The sequence below is a fragment of the Misgurnus anguillicaudatus genome, chromosome 20 (assembly GCF_027580225.2).
Source record: "Misgurnus anguillicaudatus chromosome 20, ASM2758022v2, whole genome shotgun sequence".
Lineage (NCBI taxonomy): Eukaryota > Metazoa > Chordata > Actinopteri > Cypriniformes > Cobitidae > Misgurnus > Misgurnus anguillicaudatus.
Genome location: NC_073356.2, coordinates 33,199,074 through 33,221,420, shown reverse-complemented (window position 1 = coordinate 33,221,420; position 22,347 = coordinate 33,199,074). Strand labels below are relative to the sequence as shown.

Below are 22,347 nucleotides of genomic sequence, written 5' to 3'. Positions count from 1 at the left end.
CTAACGTTACCTTGAGATACACAAGAACTCAAACAGTGGAAAAACCTTTCTTTAGATACTCAATATTGTTTGGATAGCTACTGTAACCTAAATAACTCAGGTTTTCTTGGTGTTTTTACTTAAAGTGCTTTACATTGAGAAATCATATCCAAAACAGTATCCAAATATCCAGGCACAGGTCAAGGCAGGCAGCAAACAATCATAAACAGTAAACAGGCACGGGCCAAAAAACAGAAAGACAAAGAACAGACTGGCAAGATAACACGCTTGGTAACAGGCTAACAATACTTTGCCGTCTTTTAGTAGTGAGCATGGTTAAATAGACCAGATAATGACAAATAGCAAACAGCTGTGGTGATCAGACTACACTAGTAAATGGTATGATGGGTAATCAGTCTTAAAGGACAAGTTCGGTATTTTACACTTAAAGCCCTGTCTTCAGATTGTTTATGGTGAAATAGAATGGTTTTGACTGAAATTTCGACATATGCGGCTGCCCTGAGAATTTTTGGGTGTTTGTGTTTCACCTCCTACCTTTACAATGGGTTTGGTGGTGCACTGGAACAGTCCTTCCTGAAATGCATTGAACTTTCGTTTACAAAGACGTGAAACTCACCGAGTGGTCAGGGTTGTTCACTTATATGCTCACACAAAAATTGCTGCAAAAGATGCTTTCCAACAGCTGTTTTAGCATTCGTTGTTAACTTGTGGACCTTTTTTCCAAACGCTTCACAACCGTACATTCTTCCGCTTAGAGCTTGAATAATAGACACTCCAGCCCAGTTGGTGGCGATAATCCTACTTTTGCCAATTGCAAGAATACAAACAACGTTCCCGCTGCGGAGTAATACCGTACCTCACAGCACATCTAATACAAGTCAATGGAGTTGGCAAAAACTACGATAAAACCTGTTGGAATGCGTATTTTGCAGCGAATTTTGTGTGAGCATACCAGTGAACACCCCTGACCACTCGGTGAGTTTCACGTCTTTGTAAACGAAAGTTTAATGCATTTTAGGAAGGATTGTACACAAACACAAACACCCGAAAATTCTTGGGCCAGCGTCATATGTCGAAATTTCAGTCAAAACCGTTCTATTTCATCATAAACAATCTGAAAACAGGGCTTTAAGTGTAAAATACCCAACTTGTCCTTTAAGGGTGATGTATGGGAGAAGCCTCTGCAGGCCAGTAGAGGGTGCCATGATGGCTCTCATTACAGATAGGAATGAACTTTAAATTTGAACAGAACATTAAAATTGAGCAGAAATATATTCCCTTCACCTTAAAGATGCAATTTGTAAGATATTTGCAGTAAAATGTCCAAAAACCACTAGGCCAGTGTTATATATTTTGTCCAGCTGATTACTATCAATATCTGTAATGTTTTCAACTACTTGTAAATCGTGAGAAAATTTCCATTCAAAACATTGTTACGGGGCAGTGCAGTCTCCTGTCAATGACGTTAATATCCACGTGAGCCTTTGTCACCGCCTTTACTGACATAACCCACATGACAACAGTGGTCGAGTTCGAAAAAATAAAATGGCGGCCAAGGAAGCTACTGGAGCACAAATTTAGTGTAAATAAACGTATATTTTTACTTTTTACACATTTTAATTGCATTTCTAGCGAGAAATTAGTATTGTAGTTTTCAAATATGTGATTAGTTATCACAAAGGCGCTCTCTGTTCATATTTCAAACACGCTGCCTTTGAAGTGCGTCGGAAAGCCTTTCTCTGAGCTGCCTTCAGGCCTCCGAGTTCGAAGTCATGTCCTCATGAGGCAGCGAGGCAACAAGTCCTCACAGCCTTGAGGTTTCGGATGCAGCCAGTGTTGTGGACAAATGCGGAACTATGCGATACGCACTGTCGGGCTACGCACTTGCTTATGGACTTATGGATAACTCTTTACCGTCTGCCACTGGTTGTGTCAGCTCCTGTAAGCGTACGGGCCAACCAAACGACCCAAGAAGAGTTTGGAACAAAACGAGAGAGGATCAATTTGTTGTTGCATTATCTGGATGGAGAGCTTCACGACAGCATTTAACTAGACCGAGATTTTGATCCTGCTTGTGTTTTAAGCGATGGGTGAGTTGTTTTGATTCGTAACCCTTCAAAAAACGTATGCTATTATATTGATCACAACATTACTGTAATCAGCGCGTCTTCCCGCGGACGATATGCACATCAAAGGTATTGTACAGCAATATAAATGGTCATTTTAAGACACTTTACAATAAGATTTGTACTGTCAATATATAATGTGAAAAATCATTGTAGATTGCAAGTTGAAAACGTAATTCTGTGCTGTGTTAACCATCGAATTTGGACTAATATAATATCTATGACTGAAAATTTCGTTTTGAACATCACATATAAACTTACATAATGAAATAAACGATGTCATCAAACGCAACATTTATAAGACTTGATTACCTTATCCATCAACATGATTTCTCGTTCTCGTCTGATTCATGACCATCAGCGGTTGAGTTAAAGACTACAAATACCATAATTCCACGCTGCTTCACAGCGTCAGTAAACAACATCATTGTTGTTGTTTGATCTGGCGCCATCTATCGGCGCAAATAATACAAACTGCATCTTTAATAAATTATAAACAAATAGAGGTTTAATAAATATAATCATAAATATTATATATTTTTAATTTCCACCAACCCAATCAATTTGTTCTTTCCAAGTCAGATTTTCATCAATAATAATTCCCAGAAATCTTGTACTTGACACTTGAGGTATCTCGAGTTAAACCAGTATTCACATTCATTCTCAATGTTTTAAAATTTAAATGAGAAAGAAGTTGTATCATCTGCAAACATTATTGGAGCAAAAGTACATGATACATAAGAAAAATCATTTAAATAAGAAATAATAAAGGTCCAAGAATAGACCCCTGAGGAACCCCACATGGTAGTCCAAATTTATTAGAATAACAACCCTTAAAACAAACAAACTGTGTTTTAATGTTTTTGCTTATAACAACAGTACGTTGACAATATGATTTTGCATAAATGTATACACACAATTATTTTGGAATAATGATTACAAAACAAGCTCTACTAATAATAATTGCCCACCACCTTTTTCTTCCTGGAACCAGCTGAGACTCGGCTCTCTACCTTTTTCTCATATCTGTGACCTTAACCATGCAGCAGTTCTGCTCCATGGCAGGTTATGTGGTGTGGGAATTGGTGGTTCCACCCCTAGGTGGTTTAGCTGAGATGGGTTTAGTTCTATGAGGCTCTATGGCCTCATAGGATACCTCCCGTTGTTTACTGTGGTATGCTCTGTCTGAGACTTGCCTCAGGGTAGAATACTCGGGTTAATAGCTGACCCAAGGCTTTATGTCTTTTCCCAGTAACCTGTTACATCTCTCCTGGTTATTGAGGGAGTATTAAGGCTAGAGTGGCCCTTTCCGGTCCACCTGCTCATAGTTCATGGAGTTTACACTCCTGACGACTGCTTCTCCCTGGCCAGGTGCCCTTAAGGAAGGACCAACGATTCCGCACCCTCACCCAGACCTCTGGAATTTATGTCTGGCCTTTGAACGGGTCGCGAAAGGACTAGCTTACCTATTGGCGGCTTTGGTGTATGTAATAGTCTTGATCCCCCTTTATTTGGCAGTTCAATGACCTAAAATGATGTCTTTATGTGACCTGGTGTTCCTTTCATGCTGAGGACCCACAGAGATGTCCGGTGTCTTGTGCTCACCTTTCTCTAGAGAGATTGGACAGTCTTTGTCTCCCTCTACCCTTGAAGGTGTATGTGGCTGCCATTTTGGCAACCATGTCTTACTGGACGGGTATTCTACATGACCTGGAGTTCAGATTCCTTACTCTTCAGACCTTACAGATGACCTTTTGGACCTCAGAAGCCTCCCTTTGAGCCTTGGTATCAGTCGAGCTTAGTGGCCTCTCTCAGAAGACAGCCCTCTTGATCACGCTCAAGAGGGTTGGGGATCTGCAAGTTTCTCTGCCGTCAACGAGTGCCTCAAACTCTGACCGGCCCAAGGTTCACACCACTCCCTTTCGAGATCAGGTAGTGAACATCCAGGGCCTTTCCTAGTAATAACCCAACTCTTGCTGTGTCCGGTACGTGGGCTCCACACCTACCTGGACCGTATTCAGAATTTTACCATTTCTGATCAGCTCTTTGTCCGTTTTGGAGGTTAGCAGAAAGGGAATGCTATCTTCAAAAAGGGACTCGCTCTCGGATCTTTGATGCCATCTCTTTGGCATATCGTTCCCAGAATTTGCCCTGTCCATTGGGGGAATGGGCTTATTAGGAGTGTAGTTTCCTTGTGGGCACTGCCTAGTGTCCATTTTTCAGACATCTGCAGAGCTGCGAGTCGGGCTACTCCTAACACCTTTACAAGATTTTACAATCTGAAGGTATAAACAGTGTTGTCTCGGGCGGTGTCTGCTCCGAACATCTAACCCAGTCAATATCTGTGGGCCTGGATGGTGCACTCATTAGTCGCACAAATCTTTATCCCATTAATTCCTCCTTAGTGGTGAATGTGGGGTTGTTCTCTAGGTCAGCTTGCGGAGAGCAGACCTTTTTCTGGTAATCTCTTAGGACATCTCCATTTGTCTTTTGTTCAGGCTCTTTCGATCCAGATGTATATTTCCCCATTCGGTTTCCTTTTCTTAAACCTTGGGCCTTCCCTGGGTGAGTTATACCCTTGCCCTATGCCATGCTAGCTCCACGCTGTGTAGCTCTGGCTCTGAGTTTGTTTCCATTATTTTTGGAAATGTTTTTCACTTAGACCTCCAGTTGGTAGGTTGTGTTCTCTGCATGTCTCTCCAAGACCTCCCAGTGTCGGGCTGGCATCATGCCTTTGTGGAAACCTTTATCTGTCCCATTTGGTACGGTTCACTTTTCCTGTGCACTGGATGGTTATTGACCTATTCAAAGTCCCCTGGCACGCATTTCTTGCTAGCTCCTCTTTGGCATAGGTGATAACTTGCTCAGCGTTGCAGCATCTTACATAGTGAACCCCTAGTGTCCATTCATCGACACAACGTCGAGTGAGTGACAGAAGGGGAACGTCTTTGTTACGTATGTAACCGCTATTCCCTGAGGGAGGGAACGAGACGTTGTGTCCCTCATGCCATAACGCTGACCTCCTGCTGACCAGCTGGTCTTTAGATCAGCTCCTCGGCACTAAAACTGAATGAAATCAGTTTTATACCCGGATCTCCGGGCGGAGTCCGGATTTCATTTGTATTTCATTCGCCAATTCTCATTGGCCCTTTTTATAGAGAATCAGAGCGATTGGTCTCCCAAGGTCGAATCCCAGTGTGAGAAAATTGTATTTTAAAAAATCTATGTGTTAGGTGTTACAACAGTGCACCCTATTAGCACATCAGATATGGGAGGAGAAGGTTTACTGGAAACACCTGACATTCAGGTGTGCCTCTCTCATAAAAATATTTTTTCATACAGAGGTAAGTTATTCCAAGTTTTTTCATGTTGTTCGCAAATTTCATATAATAAGTAGGCCTAAGGGAATGGTTTTAGCCAACCTAAAAATTATTATGCAGTTTCTGTGATAATGCGGCAGTGCGCATTGTTTTTATTTGAAGAAAAAAAAAATATTTTGCTATTTAATTTCAATTTTATTGTAACACTTTTCATTTCCATTATTTTGAATACTCAGTACTAAATATTTTCTTAAAAAGCAACTGAAAATGATTAATAGCCTATGATGAAAATTATACATCATAAATTATTTAAAAATAAAATGTGATATTGTTTATGGAGAAATATGTGATGACTGTATGTGATGATACAGTTTGGGTTTGTCTGTGAAACAGGAAAATATCATAATTCAATGACTTTTTCTGTTAATAAGAATGTTAATTATTCATATTATATTAAGCGCAGACTTGTGAGCCATGCTGTAAAATAAGTATAAAAATGCTCCACTGATCTAACTTTAATATATTTCATATTATAACATTTTATATAGCAGGGTAAGAGTACACTTTACAATAAAGTATTTGTAAACATGAATTATTGTGTTAGCTAACAAAGAATCTAGCATTTATTCATCTTAGTTAAATTTAAAAACAGAAGTTGTAACATTAGTTAAAGGAATAGTCTACTCATTTTCAACACCAAACCATGTTCTTACCCCAACCAAGAACTGCTAACACATCCCTCCATCATCTGTGTGCGTGCACGCAAGCGCCGGAGCGCGCCGCGACACCCCGACAGCATCCAGCCTAGCCCCATTCATTCAATGCTACCATTCAGAGACAAAGCTAGAAGTGACCAAACACATCAACGTTTTTCCTATTTAAGACGAGTAGTTATACGAGCAAGTTTGGTGGGCGCTTTTCTAAGCGGATTTAAAAGAGGAACTATATTTTATGGCGTAATAGCACTTTTGGGAGTACTTCGACTCGGCGCAGTAACACCCTCCCTCTCCCATTATGAGAGTGAGAAGGGGAGCGGACTTTTCAGGCGAGTCGAAGTACTCCCAAAAGTGCTATTACGCCATAAAATATAGTTCCTCTTTTAAATCCGCTTAGAAAAGCGCTACGTTTTATTTTGTACCACCAAACTTGCTCGTATAACTACTCGTCTTAAATAGGAAAAAGGGTGATGTGTTTGGTCACTTCTAACTTTATCTCTGTTTGGTACCATTGAATGAATGGGGCTAAGCTAAATGCTATCGAAGTGTCGCAGCGCGCTCCAGCGCTTACGTGCACGCACACAGATGATAGAGGGATGTATCAACAATTCTTAGTTAAGGTAATAAGATAGTTTAATATTGAAAATGAGTAGACTATTCCTTTAATGCACAGTAAGCACAGACTTATTTCGACTCATCTATCAAGTATAAACATTTACATTCCCCTGTTCGAATAACCAGACAGACACAAATCTAGATAGATTTCTCTTGACATTTATGGAGGCCACTAACTAAAACATTTTCCTTCCCCCCAAAGAGGCATAAAGATGACTTCCATACCTACCTCCAAAGGAACCCAGAATATTGCAATCGTTGTCTTTTTGTTGGTATGTTTTGCTGCAGTATTCAGTGTGTATTATAAACCAACTACAAGCTGGTTAAAATGCCCTGATGTTCAAGTCCAGAAAGATAACATCAGCGCAGAAATGTGCTTAAGTGCTCTTAAGATACAGAACTACTTTTATGTCGACAAAAACGGCACTGTCACCTTGGACACAAAGCAGATGAAACAACTATACGACAATAACATAACAACTACGCCAACAACCAATACAACCACTACAATGCCAACACCTCTGACTACAGCAAATAAAGATCCAGAGACCCTTATTTTAATCTGGATGTGGCCTTTTGGTAGTTCTTTTGGCTTGGGACCCTGTACGATCTTCAACATTGAAGGCTGCCGATTAACAGATGACAAAAGTCTGTATAACCAAGCTCACGGTGTTTTGTTTCATCACAGAGACATTCGTGGAGATTTTTCCAATATGCCGAAAGAACCACGACCAATCTTCCAGAAATGGGTTTGGTGGAATATGGAGTCTCCAACCAATTCAGGGAAATATCCTCAACTAAATAATCTGTTCAATTTGACTTCAAGTTACCGCCAAGATTCTGACGTTCCAGTGGGCTACGGTTCAGTGGTACAGGCCACGGATGAGGAGAAAAATTACACAATACCACACAAGGATAAATTAGTCTGCTGGATAGTAAGCAACTACAATGCGCACTATAAACGATCACAATACTACAATGAGTTATCGAAGTATATTACAGTAGAAGTCTACGGTAAACAATTTCACAAACAAATTAGTAAGACAGAATACTCTAAAACGGTGGCTAGTTGTAAATTCTACCTTTCATTTGAGAATTCTGTTCATAAAGACTACATGACCGAAAAGTTATACAGCCCTCTCACCCTTGGCACGGTTCCTGTGGTTCTTGGCCCGTCTAGAGAGAACTACGAGCAGTTCGTCCCAAGTGGAGCTTTTATACATGTAGATGATTTCCCTTCTCCGAAAGAACTGGCGGATCATCTGAAACACATCGACCAAAATGAAGACCTCTACAAACAGTACTTTACATGGAGAGAAAATTTTGTCGTAAAGAATGGCATATTTGGTCGTGATCATGCCTGTCTGTCTTGTGAACATATTAGAAGGTTTAAGAACTACAGAGTAGTGAACAATCTCACCGGCTGGTATTTTGTTTGAGGATAGGGGAGAACATGGGCAAAATGTGGGACGAAAGTAACAAAGCAATTTTCTCAGAGCCCTGACTACATTTGCATAACAAGCTATTTTGATGGAACAGCCTTTAACATAGTTATCCGATTATCCACCTTTAAATCTGAATTTGCAGTGTTTTCATATATTTTTTTTATGCAAATTTTGAATAAATGTAAAAAACTGCTGCATTGAAACATAACTGTACTGTTGCATTATGTTGAGAAATTGTATTATGCTAATTTAATTTAAATTTCATATTATACTGTTGTTTAAAAAAAGTAATTTTTTGCAAAGATAAAGAACAAAATATGTTTGCTGCTACATATTAACAAGGCCATATTCAGGTATTTTTAATAAAAACAAAAAAATCAAGCTTGTATTGTTGAGTTAGTTTTGACCCACCTGTGAGTTACAAGCTGAGGGGGTCAAAAGTAACAAAGCGCAACTTATATTCAAAGTGAAATTATTATGAAGCTGCTCTACATTTGGTCAAAATTCTACCTGGTATTGATAGACCACACTTGTGAATTATTGACCCTCAGAAACAAAGATTCAAAAGTTGTCACTGGGACGGTACTTTTTAAATAGGTCCTAGTATGTACCATCATCATCATCAAAGTCTCCAGTGTTTTGTATCCCCGTCTTCATCGTCTTCCTTATGTAAGTGTAAACGTGACAGCCCCAGTGACAACTTTTGTACCTTCTTGTAGCTTTTTTTCTGAGAGTGCCTGGCAAAAATATTTCTTATTATCTTTTTTTTGAAAAATTGTACTTTAAGTTGTAGAGAAAAATGGAACTGTAAAATGGTAGATACTGAAAATTCTTAAGAAAGATTAATTATTTTGAAAGCAATTTTTTGTCATCTGTCCTTTTGTGCCATCATGTGTGCCATAGATGATAAATACACTGTAATACATTACAAATAGTTCTGTCAAACTCATTGAATCAAATACTTTATTTAAGACCTAAAATTGGCCTGAATATTATGTGAAAGGTTGCAGGTTAAAGTCATTTTTAATATTATCGAATAAAAATATTTATTAATGTTTACTTTTTAAAGTGCAGAGTCTAACTTTGGTTTAAAAGAGCTCCTCTTTAGCGACACAATAATGTTTTCGCAAATTAAAATGTAAAAATTATGGCATTAGTAAGTCACGAACAGAACCGGTTCTGCTGTTGTATATGTTAAATAATAAAGTGTTTAAAGTCTAAAAGGGGCTAAATAAAGTAAAAATTTTAGAAATGAGCTGTAGGGCGGCCATCTACACACCTCGTTTTCAGATCAGAACGCCCATGGGTGCAAATACATTTGCTATTTAAATAATGTGGCTCTAAACGTGAAAATGATAATTGCGGTGAGTTGAAACTAGCAAAAGACGCTTGCGTCGCGCATTGTGTCGGGTGAATGATAGGGAATCAGGTTTTAGTTGGTCATGGCGTAGTCTATTTTAGTTGCCTTAAAATAGCAATGAACAAACTATTGCCAGTAAATAACATAAATTTAAATCTACAGTAAGTTTTTTTTTTTGTTGATTTGTGAAGCTGTGTAGTAGATATACAACATTGCAACCTTAAAAACATAAATGTATAAACACCTGAGGGTTTTCATGAGTTATAGACACCAAATATTTATCTAAAATCATTTTGGTATGGGCAAAGAACCGCAGACATTGTGTGAAGGGTTATTCTTGCTATAAGATAGACGTTGTGTTTTAATAAACATCATCAAAAAGCTTCTTTAGTGCTGGAATAAGACAATGGACCTGTGAATGAGATGGATGTACCAAAGTTATTCCTATCCATTCTGGCACTTGCAACACACATGTTATTGTGGAACACCTGTGTCATCAGATCTTTGTCTGTTAGTGCCAGTGTCAACACAATGTTGTGTGGATTGTCTAAGGTAAGTCAAGAGTGATTAATTGACTTACTTAAATCTGGTTAGTCCTGTAGGTAAAGGGTGTCTTTGATTGCACAAAAGACGTTTCGGAGTTGTGCAAGTGTGTTAGTTTGTTCCTGGCATTTGGGTGACTAAGGTGGCATGTACAACAAGATGTTTTCTCCTGTGATTGGCATGTTTTCAAAAACACAAACACCTGCCAGGTTTTGTCCTCGCCGGGTGCCCAGAGTTGAAAAATGTTCAAAGCTTAGCCCCTCAATGTAATTTTTCCTTTGGCTGTCCAATCACAGAGGAGGAGGGGCAGCACAAATATCACAACAACCAACCAGCCCATCGTTCAACGACTGATAAACAAAACGGAAGTATCATAGCAAGTGCTTAGCTGAAAAAATGCTAACAAGCGCCCACAGTTGGCGTCAGCCTGGCATTTTTAGTCATGTTCAAACCGAGGGGCAACCTTCCGATCTCTCTAATGAAGCCAATACGGAAGTGACTTAAACTGCAATTCATCGACTGGCCGCTTGAGGCTGGCTTCAAAAGGGAGTCAATTCCCATAGACTCCCATGTTAAAAATGGCCAAGTTTACAGTAGAAAATAATATGTTTACAGCCTGGTACAACCAGTGTTTCTGGCCTATCTAGCTAATTTTGCCCTTCATGACCACTGTGAGGGGGGTGAATTTTTTTGTAACTCAACCGTTTAGATTATATTAAGCCTTAAACTTCTGCATAATTAAGGGCGTGGCCGCTTGAGTGTCGGTTGAACAGCCACTGCTGTCACTAGACTCGCGCTAGGCGGGCGTGGTTTCACCTCAGCTTCACCCATGTCCCGCCTCTTTACCCATTTTCGGTTTTCCGCGAGTAATTCGCGGGGACGCGCGGCCAAGATGGCGACGGCAGGCAACGCCTACTTTAAACTTCAAAAGCGATCTTCACAAACCAATGGGTGACGTCACGGACACTACGTCCATATTTTTTTACGGTCTATGGTTTAAACACTTTGGTGTACAAGCCCCCTGATGATTTATAAACAAAGCCAAAGAAACAGATCATTTAAAATTTAATGATGGAGCGGTGATGAGTCGGAAACGCATGTCTGTTTTGTTGGCCATCTGCACTGTAAAAGAATGTAATGTTAACAACATGAAAGTATATTTAATCAAGAGTTATCCAGGGATAATGCAATGATGTATTGTGTATGTTGCGTGTCAAGACTATCTTGATTAATCTTAATATTTTAACGGGTAGACTGAGTAGCTTAAGGCTAGTCAACATTTGAAGTGGATCCAAACCTGTCATAAAAGTTTTGAAAAATACCCATTCTTGTCCTATGACAACTTTGATTAACTTTTTTGATTTACTCAGGGTTCCCACACCTTAGTTAACTTCAAATTCAGGGACTTTCCAGGTCTAATACCCTCAAATTCAAGGACTGAATGTGGGGACACATTTCAAGTGAGAGCAAGGTTACATTGTGTCACCTTTTAAGATACATTGTTACAGTTCCATTTCGAGGGAACTCGCGCTGCGTCACTGCGGTGAAACTTTGGGGACGCTTCCAGGGGTAGGTGCGTCTGAATGTGTATATGAAATTCAACCAATGGTGAGGCTTAACGACAAAGACAGGGTGACGTGGGAGCCAGGAAGTATATCTGAAATATTGCCAAAGACGGCGTTACAGGGATGCAGGAAGTATGGCAAGGGAGACGCAGGGTCTCGGTCCCTTCTCAGGGAACAACAGTTACATACATAACCCGAGATGTTTTTATGTGTCAAACACAACTATGCAAAAAAGCATTTTGGTATGAATCAGCATTCGCATATAGAAGATATAAGCATTAAAAGCAAACAGTTTAGCACGTGTGCTTAAAAGGCTATTTTATGATATTATCCTACACTACACAGAGAATAATATGGATTTTTTTCCAGAAAACTTCTTGCATAAAAAAGCACTTTCAATGTATCTATTTTGAAAAACTTCTCAGGGCCTTGAATTTTTTTCCCCAGATTCACAAACTTTCAATGATTTCAAGGACCCGTGGGAACCCTGTTTACTTTAATTGTAGACTAGTGTATATTTTTAATTCATTTAAACCACGAAGGCGCACTTTCTCGCTAATCTCAAAGTGTAGCAGTACCTTTGTTTGCCGGTAGGTGTCCCACTAGTACAGAAACTGTGACTGGGGTAGAATCCTTTAAAGGGACCTAATATTTCGGTACAAATAGTGGCGCCCGGTGACTTCTCTTCTGAGGAGCGTGAATTCGAAATATGTGTTTGGCGTGTCATGTATGGCTCGTCATGTCAAAATGTGTGTTTGTTGCATCATGTGAACATGTGTATCATACGTCATGTCAAAATATGTGCCTGCAGCACATCACGCGCCGAAAGGGTTTATGATAAAAGACGAGCTCACGTTTCCCAAAATACTAAACACTTAACTCTGATTACAAATGAGGTTAAGCAAATATCTGTCAAATGTGAGCGTGTCTTTTATCATAAACCCTTTGAAGCGTCTGCAGGAGAGGCTGAGAAACTAAACAATTCAACATGACACACCAGACCAGATCCAGAAAAACAAATAAAGAACAAAGAGAGAGGAAATGAACTGTACAAACAGGTACTCAATGTATTTTTACTTAACCATAATGTTCAAATGACTTGATCTGACTGGCATTTCAATTGAAATACAAAACAAAAGTCACTTCATGAATGATTCACAATTGATCTGTGAATAAAACGTCTACACACATTTAATTTATATGTTTAAACCATATTATTCGATAGGCATCCTGAAACTTCACTGTAAAAAGTAAAAGTTGGATCAACTTAATTACTCCAATTGGTAACACAAAATATTTAATAATATAAACTTAAAATTTCTCACTTAAACTAAGAATGTTAAAGTTGAAAAAACATTTTACGCATTACCAATTAACGTAACTTTTTTAGTTGATCCAACTTCTACTTTTTACAGTGCTTGGGTGAATGTTCTGGCAATAAAATTGTTTAAATGTTGCCATAAATGCCTTCAAATGAGGTGAGAAACAGCAGTCCATGCGCATTTTGAAAATAGCTGACTGCCTTCCTAAATAAAGCATATAAAGCCTCAAAGTTAGGTTATGGTATGTAAAAATCTCGTTTCAAACACGAAAGGAGATGTTTGTGATTGTATAAATATGCAAAATGAAGTGTACATTAATTTCAAAATAAAAAACAACATCACAAAACTGGATCAAAAATGCAACACAACCATCCAACAGGTGGTGGGTGTTCCCAAAGTAAAGGAAAACCGCAGCCACAGAAAGTCGTTGTAAAGGATCAGCCCATGCAAACATTTCAGTTAGTCATTTAAATACTTTTGCCAAAACCCTGCAAATTATAATGGCCTGGCACTTTAAGAAACAATTTCTTTTTCACTTATTTTTCATGGTGTTTTTATCTGAATCACACCACCCTATAAATACAGACACTTGAAATTACACATTACATCAACCTCTCCAAAAAATGAGATCTCTTATTACATGTAAGCATGCAGTAAAAAGTAGATCAAATAGCTACAAAATCTTGTTTTTTAATATAAAAACACAGAACTTAAATATTTTTTACATATGAATATTTTATTCCAATGAGAATAATAATAATAAGTAGTCTTATTGTACAAATCTTAATAATTCTGGGAAGTTTTCATATACATAAGCAGCAGCGGTCAGGGTCCAGGATTTTATTCATTTTCCCCTATTGAACCAGTTTGGAGAACATTGTTAATAAAAAAATACGTTTTTCATAAATAAACCATTTGTGATTAATGCTTTGTACACTCTGGCATGTTTTATGCATGTCTCCTCTGTGTATAATGTCTACATTATTTCTTCTGATGTGATTAGAAAACATATTAGGGATTTCAGAAAAGTCTTTGTTTTAGATAGATATCGAAATAAGTTGCAGAAGTCAAAATTGGTCCCAGGTTACTACAGGCCGACAGCTGAAGTGAAGGATAAAGCTATCCTGTATATGGAGATAACGCCATCTTGTGTCTGTTCATGACAACATTTGTAACAACAGTCAGTTAAATAAAATAACAAAAGCTCTTGGACTATTCGTTTACTTTAAGAAACATTAAGTAGGATTTTAAAGATAAGAAATTGCAGGAAATTACATTAAGGGTCTTTGTTCAGTCTATGGGATAGTTTTCCAGAAGTAATATCAGGCGTGTTTCACTTCATTCAGCGCTGCGCAAAACAAACATCACGTTTGGCGTCAAGTTACTGCGAGAGCTGCTTTAAAGCACAGCTTTCTAACAGCTCTCGCGATATTATGACGCCATATTCCAATTGGTTTGAGCAACATCGCCTGATATCAAACACGCCTTACAAATGTCATTTAAGAAATAACTAACATTTCTTTAAAATCTACTAACCTTGCGTCTCTTCGGAGAATGCGTTTAAAATCCACAAACCCGAACGTTCGGGGTATTTAATAAACGCGTTTACGTCGATGGTTACGCGCAGTAATCACCTTTACCTTTTATGCAAACCGCGGGGAGACACTTCAAAATAAGAGTCCGTCATTATGTGTGGAAATAAAAATCTTAAGTTTACCAACACATATTTATAAATATAAAAATATATTCTTACACAATAATAATAGTAATATGTATTATTATTATTATTATTATTATTAGTTTATATTAATAATTATACTATACATTTAATTATGAAACGATACAGCATCTTCATTGCATTTTTGGCTGTTTATATGTTATTATGACAGTGTCTGAGCCTGTGGTGATACAGGCAACTGAAATAGCTGTCCACTCATTGTTTCAAAGATCATCCTTGTCGTTTGCCTATCAAAAACAACAGAATTTTAAAGTTAATGTCATGCAGCAGCTGAGTTCTTAAAGTAAAATTCTCCTTTTTTTAATAACAACTACAATAATTGTTGAATTGTGTAATTGAACTGGTGAAGAACTACACCAATCATGGCCCTGAAAATTTAATTTTTTATAATGTAAATGAGATTTACTTTCATGTACAGTAGCTCTGTTGTTATTTCTGTAGCATCCTCTCCTTTGTTTGCTTTCCCTAAAATGCATAATAAAAACACTGCAAAGACCTATAACATTTACTGACTTTTAAAAAGCACATGATAATTTGTCAAAATAATAATAATAATAATAATAATAAAGGACTTACTTTGCCATGACCACATTGTCCATATTCCAGATATAATAAATATAAGCAGCAATGCTCCACAAACAAGCATAATCACACAAACAAGATCTCTGAAACACAGGACAATGATTCAACTTCTTAACAGTGAAGTTGGTATTTGAATGTTAATTTAATTCCTGCATGCTGTTCATTTATGCAATAGCCAAAATGGATATTGTATTGTTCTTTTGTATCATTTTTACAATTTGTTTTGAAATACATTAAACATACCTGCACTCAAAAGGAGATTTATGATCTTTAGATGATACAGTAACTGGAGAGTTACTGCCAACAGTTTCTGATCCGCTGGTTAGTAGTGTCGTAACACCACTAAAATGAGATGAGTTTTTGTTTATTGTGGTTGGATAAGTTGAGGAATCTATTGTAGTGGGAAGCTGCTTTGGTGACGTGGTGGATATCTTCTCATTTTCATCTGAACTACTTTCAGGTAACTTTGATGTTGCTCCTGAATTATGACTGTTTACATTAGCAAACGTTAATGGATTAATAGTAAATGATTTAGTTGGAGTATAGGATGACCAAGGTATCGTAGTAGATGTGGAGGGTCCTGCAAATAATAAAATGTTTGTTATTATTAATTAGAATAAATCTGTTTGATTGAAATGCTATAGACTATAAAGATTATGCATTATATTTATGTTCATTTTTTTGCTTATAGTACTTTTGCTTATAAAAACAGTAAATTGTCCATATAGGAGGATTTACCCAATATGTACAAACATTCTGTGCACAGTGGGTTTTTTTTGGAATCATGAAATCATAAAATAAGTTCAACCAATGATGTGACTTTAAAGTAAAAGTATCTGTTTGTCTGACCAGTTAAGCTACTTTGCAATTATTTTTGCAATTATAAATTGTTTTTTTTATTTAAAATGACTTTTTTAATTTCTTTTAAGAGGTAGTTCATCCGAAAATCATCATTTTTTCATCCTTGTGTTGTTTTGAATAAATTTTTTCTGATGAACACAAAAGAAGATATTTTGATAAATGATGCTAAGCACACAGCTAATTTTATAACCATTGACTTCAATAGTAGGAAAAATAAGTACAATGGAATTCAATGGGTACAGTCAACTGTGTGCATACCAAAATATATCAGAATATCATCTTCTTCATCATTTATCACAATACATCCATAATATTTGTTATGGAAGTCAATGGTTACAATCAGATGTGTGCTGCTTCCCATCATTTATTAAAATATCTTATTTTGTGTTTATCAGAAAAAAAGAAATTCATAAAGGTTTAGATCAACATGAGAATGAGAAAATGATGACAGAGTTTAATTTTTGGGTGAACTATTCCTTTAAGTGCTGCTACTGGCTCAGAAATGTAACACTTCACTTCTGGCACATCTATCTATTGTTATTTTAATACTATAAAAAGTACTTTTCACATTAGTTTTTGATTGGCTGTATACATAATTCACTAGAATTTACCTGTGTTGGTTGCATTGAATTGCACTGAAGTGACATTAATATGAACCGGAGCCTGCAGCCCACCAGCCATACACCAGTACCAGCCCGCATCTGTCTTCTTCAGACCTGTCATTGTCACCTGATAAACTCCATCATTTGTATCATTTATCTGTACAGCTGAAGACTTTAAATCCCGAGCCGTTTGACAGGAGTGTAAAAGTCTACTTAAGCACCACTTCTTCTCACTACTTTTAAGTTTTTCACTGTAGATACACTCAACCGTAATATTGCCTCCTTCTTCACTCGAGACCATATTGCTGGCCACTGACAAATCTGGAATACCTGAAAGCAATAAGAAATCATTGTAATGGATTGAGCACTGTCTACATTATAAAATTTTTTTTTTTAATATTCAATTGCACTGAATGCTTCTGTGGTGCACGAACATACAGTACAGTATTTACCCTCAGTGACGGTAAGATCAAGAGATGTTTTCATGTCTGAGCGGAGGAGACCTCCAATCTTCACCGCACACCAGTAACGGTTTGAATCACTGGTGCGGAGGTTCGTCATTGTCATGGTCATTACCAGTTCATCTGGGTCGTTGTGAAAGCTGATGCCTGGTCGCTTCTCCTTTTGGTTGGTGGGTCGTAATGTCATGCATGTTGACCAGTTCCTTCCTTTGCACCAGTATTTAGGTTGCTCCTTGTTATTAAGATGGTAGTTACAGGGAATAGTGACGGAGCCCCCGGTTTTAGCTGTTATCTTGCTTACTGTCCATAAGCAGCTGGTACCTGTAGGTCAAAAATTAAAAATATTCTTTAAAGGGAAATGTCTACTTAGTGGATAGATGTAAGGAACACTATACACTGCTGTAATGTATACAATGTACAATTACAGGAAGATATAAATGCACAAATATATATTCAGTATATTTTCAGAGAAACAAAAGATAAGGATTTTGGCAATTTTTGCTTTGTTGTAACATCAGAGGAACATAAATATATTGGTTATAAAACTTTTTTGGGGTGCGCACCCCCTTGTGTACGCTGGTCCCCACTTTTACCTTTCGTGCCCCCCAAAAGAAAATGTATGGCATAAAACATTGTAAAACATGACATTTGAAATAAATAAATCTCATTGAAATATACAATAGTGCTGTTGGCTAGTAGCCTTAATTTTTTGAGGTTTAACTACACTGAATTCATGATAAATTATTAACGTATTTTATAAAATGTCATAACACTGGGGCCATTTTCATCCATTTCTCTGATACATTAAATATGAGTATTGATACTCAAAAAAATTATTCAAGCCCTTCTTAGAAATGACACATTAAAATTGTGTTCAATTAATTTAAAATACCTCATTAAGAGCAAAAAGTATATATATTTAATTAGTCTAACACAAAAAGAATATGTACTATAATTTATTGATTTCTTTTTAATTGCATGAACCCAATTAGTTTGAGTTTGGGTTCTGGAAAAAGAATTTCCCAGCATGCTTTGCATGCAACTGCTTTTGGAGAGTCATTTTGTTAATTAATTGTTATTTTATGCATTTTTAGGTAAAGAGAAAGACTTAATAGTGTTTAATGTCCGTTTATCTTATTGATCTAGAAGCGTTTGTGTTATATTTTTTCAAAGTGTATGGTTACCATCGTGCAGAAGAGTGGCGCTTGTGGTTACGTTGTGGAAGTGACATATTTCTCTCAATGTGCACTAACTGTGGTAATGCTTGTTTGGAGATCAGTCTCTTCTCACATGCTCATCCAAAGTATAATATGTTATTATAATTAGCATGCTAACATGCGCTTATGCTAATTAGTATGATATAAAAGCGTTTTATATAAAATAACAGAATTGAGTTATTCAGACTACACTACATTGTGTTACTCAAACTATGCTAAATTGAGTTATTCAGACTACACTAAATTGAGTTGAGGCAACTAATTGAATATTGCCATTTACTTTAAATTGAGTTGGACTAACTCAATATATTTTTGTTGTGTAAAGCAGTTTTTATGAGGTAGGGGTACACATTCATATTGGATGGAAATCCTGCCCACACTTTTATTGAGTTAATCCAATGTTTCATTTTTTTTTAGTGTAGTTGTATTTATGTATGCAATTTAAGTACTAATTTTTGTTACTGAGTAAATTTATTTAGATTTGTTATTGTGCATTTTGCATAGTTCTAGTTGTTTATTTTTTAGTTTAATTTTTTACTTTATTTTTCTTTTTTGTTATCTTTTGTTTTTCTAATTGGACAATCTGTTCTTGTGATATTGTGACCTATGAGAATTTTGTATGATCATGTGATACTTGATTACTTGGAGGTAGAGCTATAAATAGTTGTACATCAGTGGTCACCTCTATGCCATGCAATAGTTTTTAATAATAAATATTTTTGATACTTTTGGAGCTTTGGTGTTGTCGACTTTGCAATCTTATAATGTTCTTTTTTGTCGAGCACCCTACTGCCTGTTTTTTATAAAACTGGGGCCCTCGTGGCACAATCTTTTTTTTAATCATTTTATGAATAAGTGAATTTATAATTTTATGAATAAATTTGTTTTATGGTCGGTTACAATTGTGACAGATGGAATATTGTGTTATTGAATTAATGATATACTTAACAATAAGGCTGTATACCGTTTGTTAACATAAATAAATGCATTAGATAACATTAAAAAAAAGATTAATAGATGATATCAACTAGAGGTCGACCGATAGTGGATTTTACTGATAGCGATAACTAGGTTGGTCTGTACTTGCCGATAACCGATTTATTGGCCGATAGTTTTTAAAATGGATACTGGATAAAACAAACATAACACTCAAGTGAAAGAGTTACAAAAGTAATAAAACACCAGTACTGATACATGTGCTTAATGAAATAAATGTATAAATAAAAATAAATTAATTATATTAATAAGTATTGAGGTAAATACTTCTGTGAAATACTCCCACTCGTAACACTGAAATGACATACTGTGTATATTATATGTGTAGTCTTGTACTTTATTTGCTTCTGTTTTAATACTGAATGATTATGTAAAATAACAAAAGATGTATTGCAGTTATGATAAAAAAGAACTGAAATCAGATTTTGATGTAGCCAATAGCTGCATATATTTTGCTTTCTCTCTTTAGTAACTTAAAATATGCAGCTTAGCCAGCTAAATCATGGATAAAAGTAACCAGCTGGATATAAACCAATGCCAAAAGATGGTAATAATCGTGACATCATTAGTGTATTTTTGTGTAACTGTTTCATTATTAGCATCAACTTCCTGTTGTTGTTTCTCTGCTAATGCAGCATCTAGTCAGCAAAATAAATACTTTATAATGATATGACACAATGAATGCAACGTGAAACATCTATTGGCATGGAATTTTGTCGATAGCCGATTGCTCCACTAATGAACTATCGGTGCCGATTAATCGGCAAAACCGATTAATCAGTCTACCTCTATCAACTTTGTTATTGTGAAACTTTATTTCAACCTTTACTAATAACTGCCATTGCTGTAAAAATGGTTGTAGTTATGCTGCTGTTTGACATTAACTTGCTGTAGATTTAAATTTATGTTATTTACTGGCAATAAAACTAAAATAACAGCCTCATGCAAAGCATTTGGGGAAAATATTTTTTTTCCTTCAGATTTTGGTTCCCAGAATGCTTTGCATAAGGCTGTTATTTTTTCTGTAAAGATGTTTCATTTTCATTTCACTGAACAAACTGTTGCCAGTTAATAAAATGTAAATCTACAATACTGACAAACAGCTGCCAGTCATATCTACGGAAATTTTGAACAGTACATTTTATGCCATGTGTTTACCCACCGGGCACAAATGTGCCATCAGCATGTTTACTCATTCCAACAAAACTGAATAATTGTGATTTCATATATTACTACTAGACACCTTTAAGATAATGTGTACAAGAAAATCTTGGTCATATCTTCATGGTAAAATATTTTTATAACCTTTTGTTTTTGGGCTTTGATGCAACACTCATCATCTCATGGTACAAACAAAATGTAAACTGGTCCGGTCATGTGACAATTTGTACTATCCATGAGAAACTTTACATATTTAATATATTATTTCCATATTCGCAGGAAATAAAGTAAAACAACATTCAATAAGCTTTTTAATTGTAAACCTTCTTTACAGTCACAATTGTGACCGGTGGGATTAAATGGGTCACATTTGACCCTGCTTATAAAAACGCAGCTAAAGGTTTACCGTGTTTTTCATCCTACATAATGTAAAAAACATTCTGTGAAAATATAACTTTGATATATTTAATATTGACTGAGTAAGATCATGTCAAAGATTGAAATCAATGTGAAATCAATGAGTAAAATCCAAACAGTGTTTATCAGACTTTAGCCAGGATTTCTCAGATAACTGCTAAAATGTTTAGCCAGTTATAATGCACAAACTATTCATTTTACCCACTCAGATATACAAAATGATGTATTGGAAAAGATACAATGTATTTTAAGTATATTATTTAAACAACAACATGAACCATTCTACACTAGTTTTATGTTACAACTTTTCATTATTTTTTTATATAAGGGACTCACCTTTGATTTCTAACAGGATCACCAGAATGACACTGAGCAGAAATGCCATCTATACAGAATTAAACTGACATACAACTATCTGTGATTGACTGTCCATCCTCAGATTTTGAATAAAGTCTAAACTTACGCATTTAAGCCTTTACTTCCCCTTAAGTTATTGCATTGTGAATTTCATCATTTCCTGCTTAGCCTGCAATCCTTATTTCCTTTCAACCTTTCTTGCAACACTGCTGAAAAAAATCTGAACATCACTGTTATAGTATTTCAAGTAAATCTGATTTTCATGAGGTGACATTTATCAGATTTATTTATTTGATTATTTATCTCTCATATTAGAAATACATATTTCACAAGTCTGTGAAAACCCAGCTTAAGCCATTTTTTGAAATTGCCATTTTATTCATTCTACATAATGTAAAGACATTGATATATTTAATACTGACTGAGCAGGGTCATGTCAAAGATTAAAATCATCGTGAAATAAATGAGTGAAATAATTGAAAATCTTTTTTCCATTCTTTCATAACACGTTGGCCTACCAAGAGCTGCAGGGTATTTCCTAGAATGAATTACCAAGTATTTTTGGCCAATAATAAAAACAACGTTGTAAACATGAGCTTAGGCATGTGCTAGTACATACATCACACGCAAGTGATTCACAACAGCTGGTCTTCTCCTCTTTCACTAGATGACGCTGTTCAACCCATCTGCGTCTCTCTGTTTGTCTTGTTTTGTAACAGAAATTTGAAGTACAGTGTAGGTAAACAGATCTGTGATGCAGAAAAGGATTACACAATTAAGCCTATTTCCTTCTAACTTATATCTTATTCACCTAACTCATATACTATGAAAGCTTGTTTCCGCCATGTTGTACAAAAAAAAAAATGGTGACTTTGTATCTCAGAATTCTGAGATGTAAAGTCACATTTCTCCAGAGGCGGACACTACTCAAGTATTTTTACTT

General features: G+C 36.3%; 3 protein-coding genes across 4 annotated transcripts in view; 2 read left to right on the top strand and 1 right to left on the bottom strand.

Annotated features, from left to right (window-relative positions):
• The window catches only part of pdk2b (pyruvate dehydrogenase kinase 2b), a 228,272-nt gene that overhangs the window by 196,442 nt on the left and 9,483 nt on the right, over window positions 1-22,347 (top strand). The window lies entirely within an intron of this gene.
• LOC129455920 (4-galactosyl-N-acetylglucosaminide 3-alpha-L-fucosyltransferase 9-like) lies at window positions 3,094-9,345 on the top strand. The gene is made up of 2 exons (XM_073858560.1): window positions 3,094-5,470; window positions 6,982-9,345. The coding sequence occupies exons 1-2, from the start codon at window positions 5,395-5,397 to the stop codon at window positions 8,214-8,216; spliced, it is 1,311 nt and encodes a 436-aa protein (XP_073714661.1). The 5' UTR covers window positions 3,094-5,394; the 3' UTR covers window positions 8,217-9,345.
• LOC129455346 (uncharacterized) lies at window positions 14,627-22,170 on the bottom strand. 2 transcript variants are annotated; one of them, XM_073858559.1, is made up of 7 exons: window positions 22,024-22,170; window positions 17,248-17,577; window positions 16,805-17,125; window positions 15,576-15,912; window positions 15,327-15,415; window positions 15,157-15,215; window positions 14,627-14,977 (listed from the first exon to the last, which is right to left on the bottom strand). In XM_073858559.1, the coding sequence occupies exons 2-7, from the start codon at window positions 17,441-17,443 to the stop codon at window positions 14,954-14,956; spliced, it is 1,026 nt and encodes a 341-aa protein (XP_073714660.1). In that variant the 5' UTR covers window positions 17,444-17,577; window positions 22,024-22,170; the 3' UTR covers window positions 14,627-14,953. The 2 variants fall into 2 exon arrangements, with proteins under 2 accessions (XP_073714660.1, XP_055076038.2); XM_055220063.2 differs by lacking the exon at window positions 22,024-22,170 and adding an exon at window positions 21,384-21,709.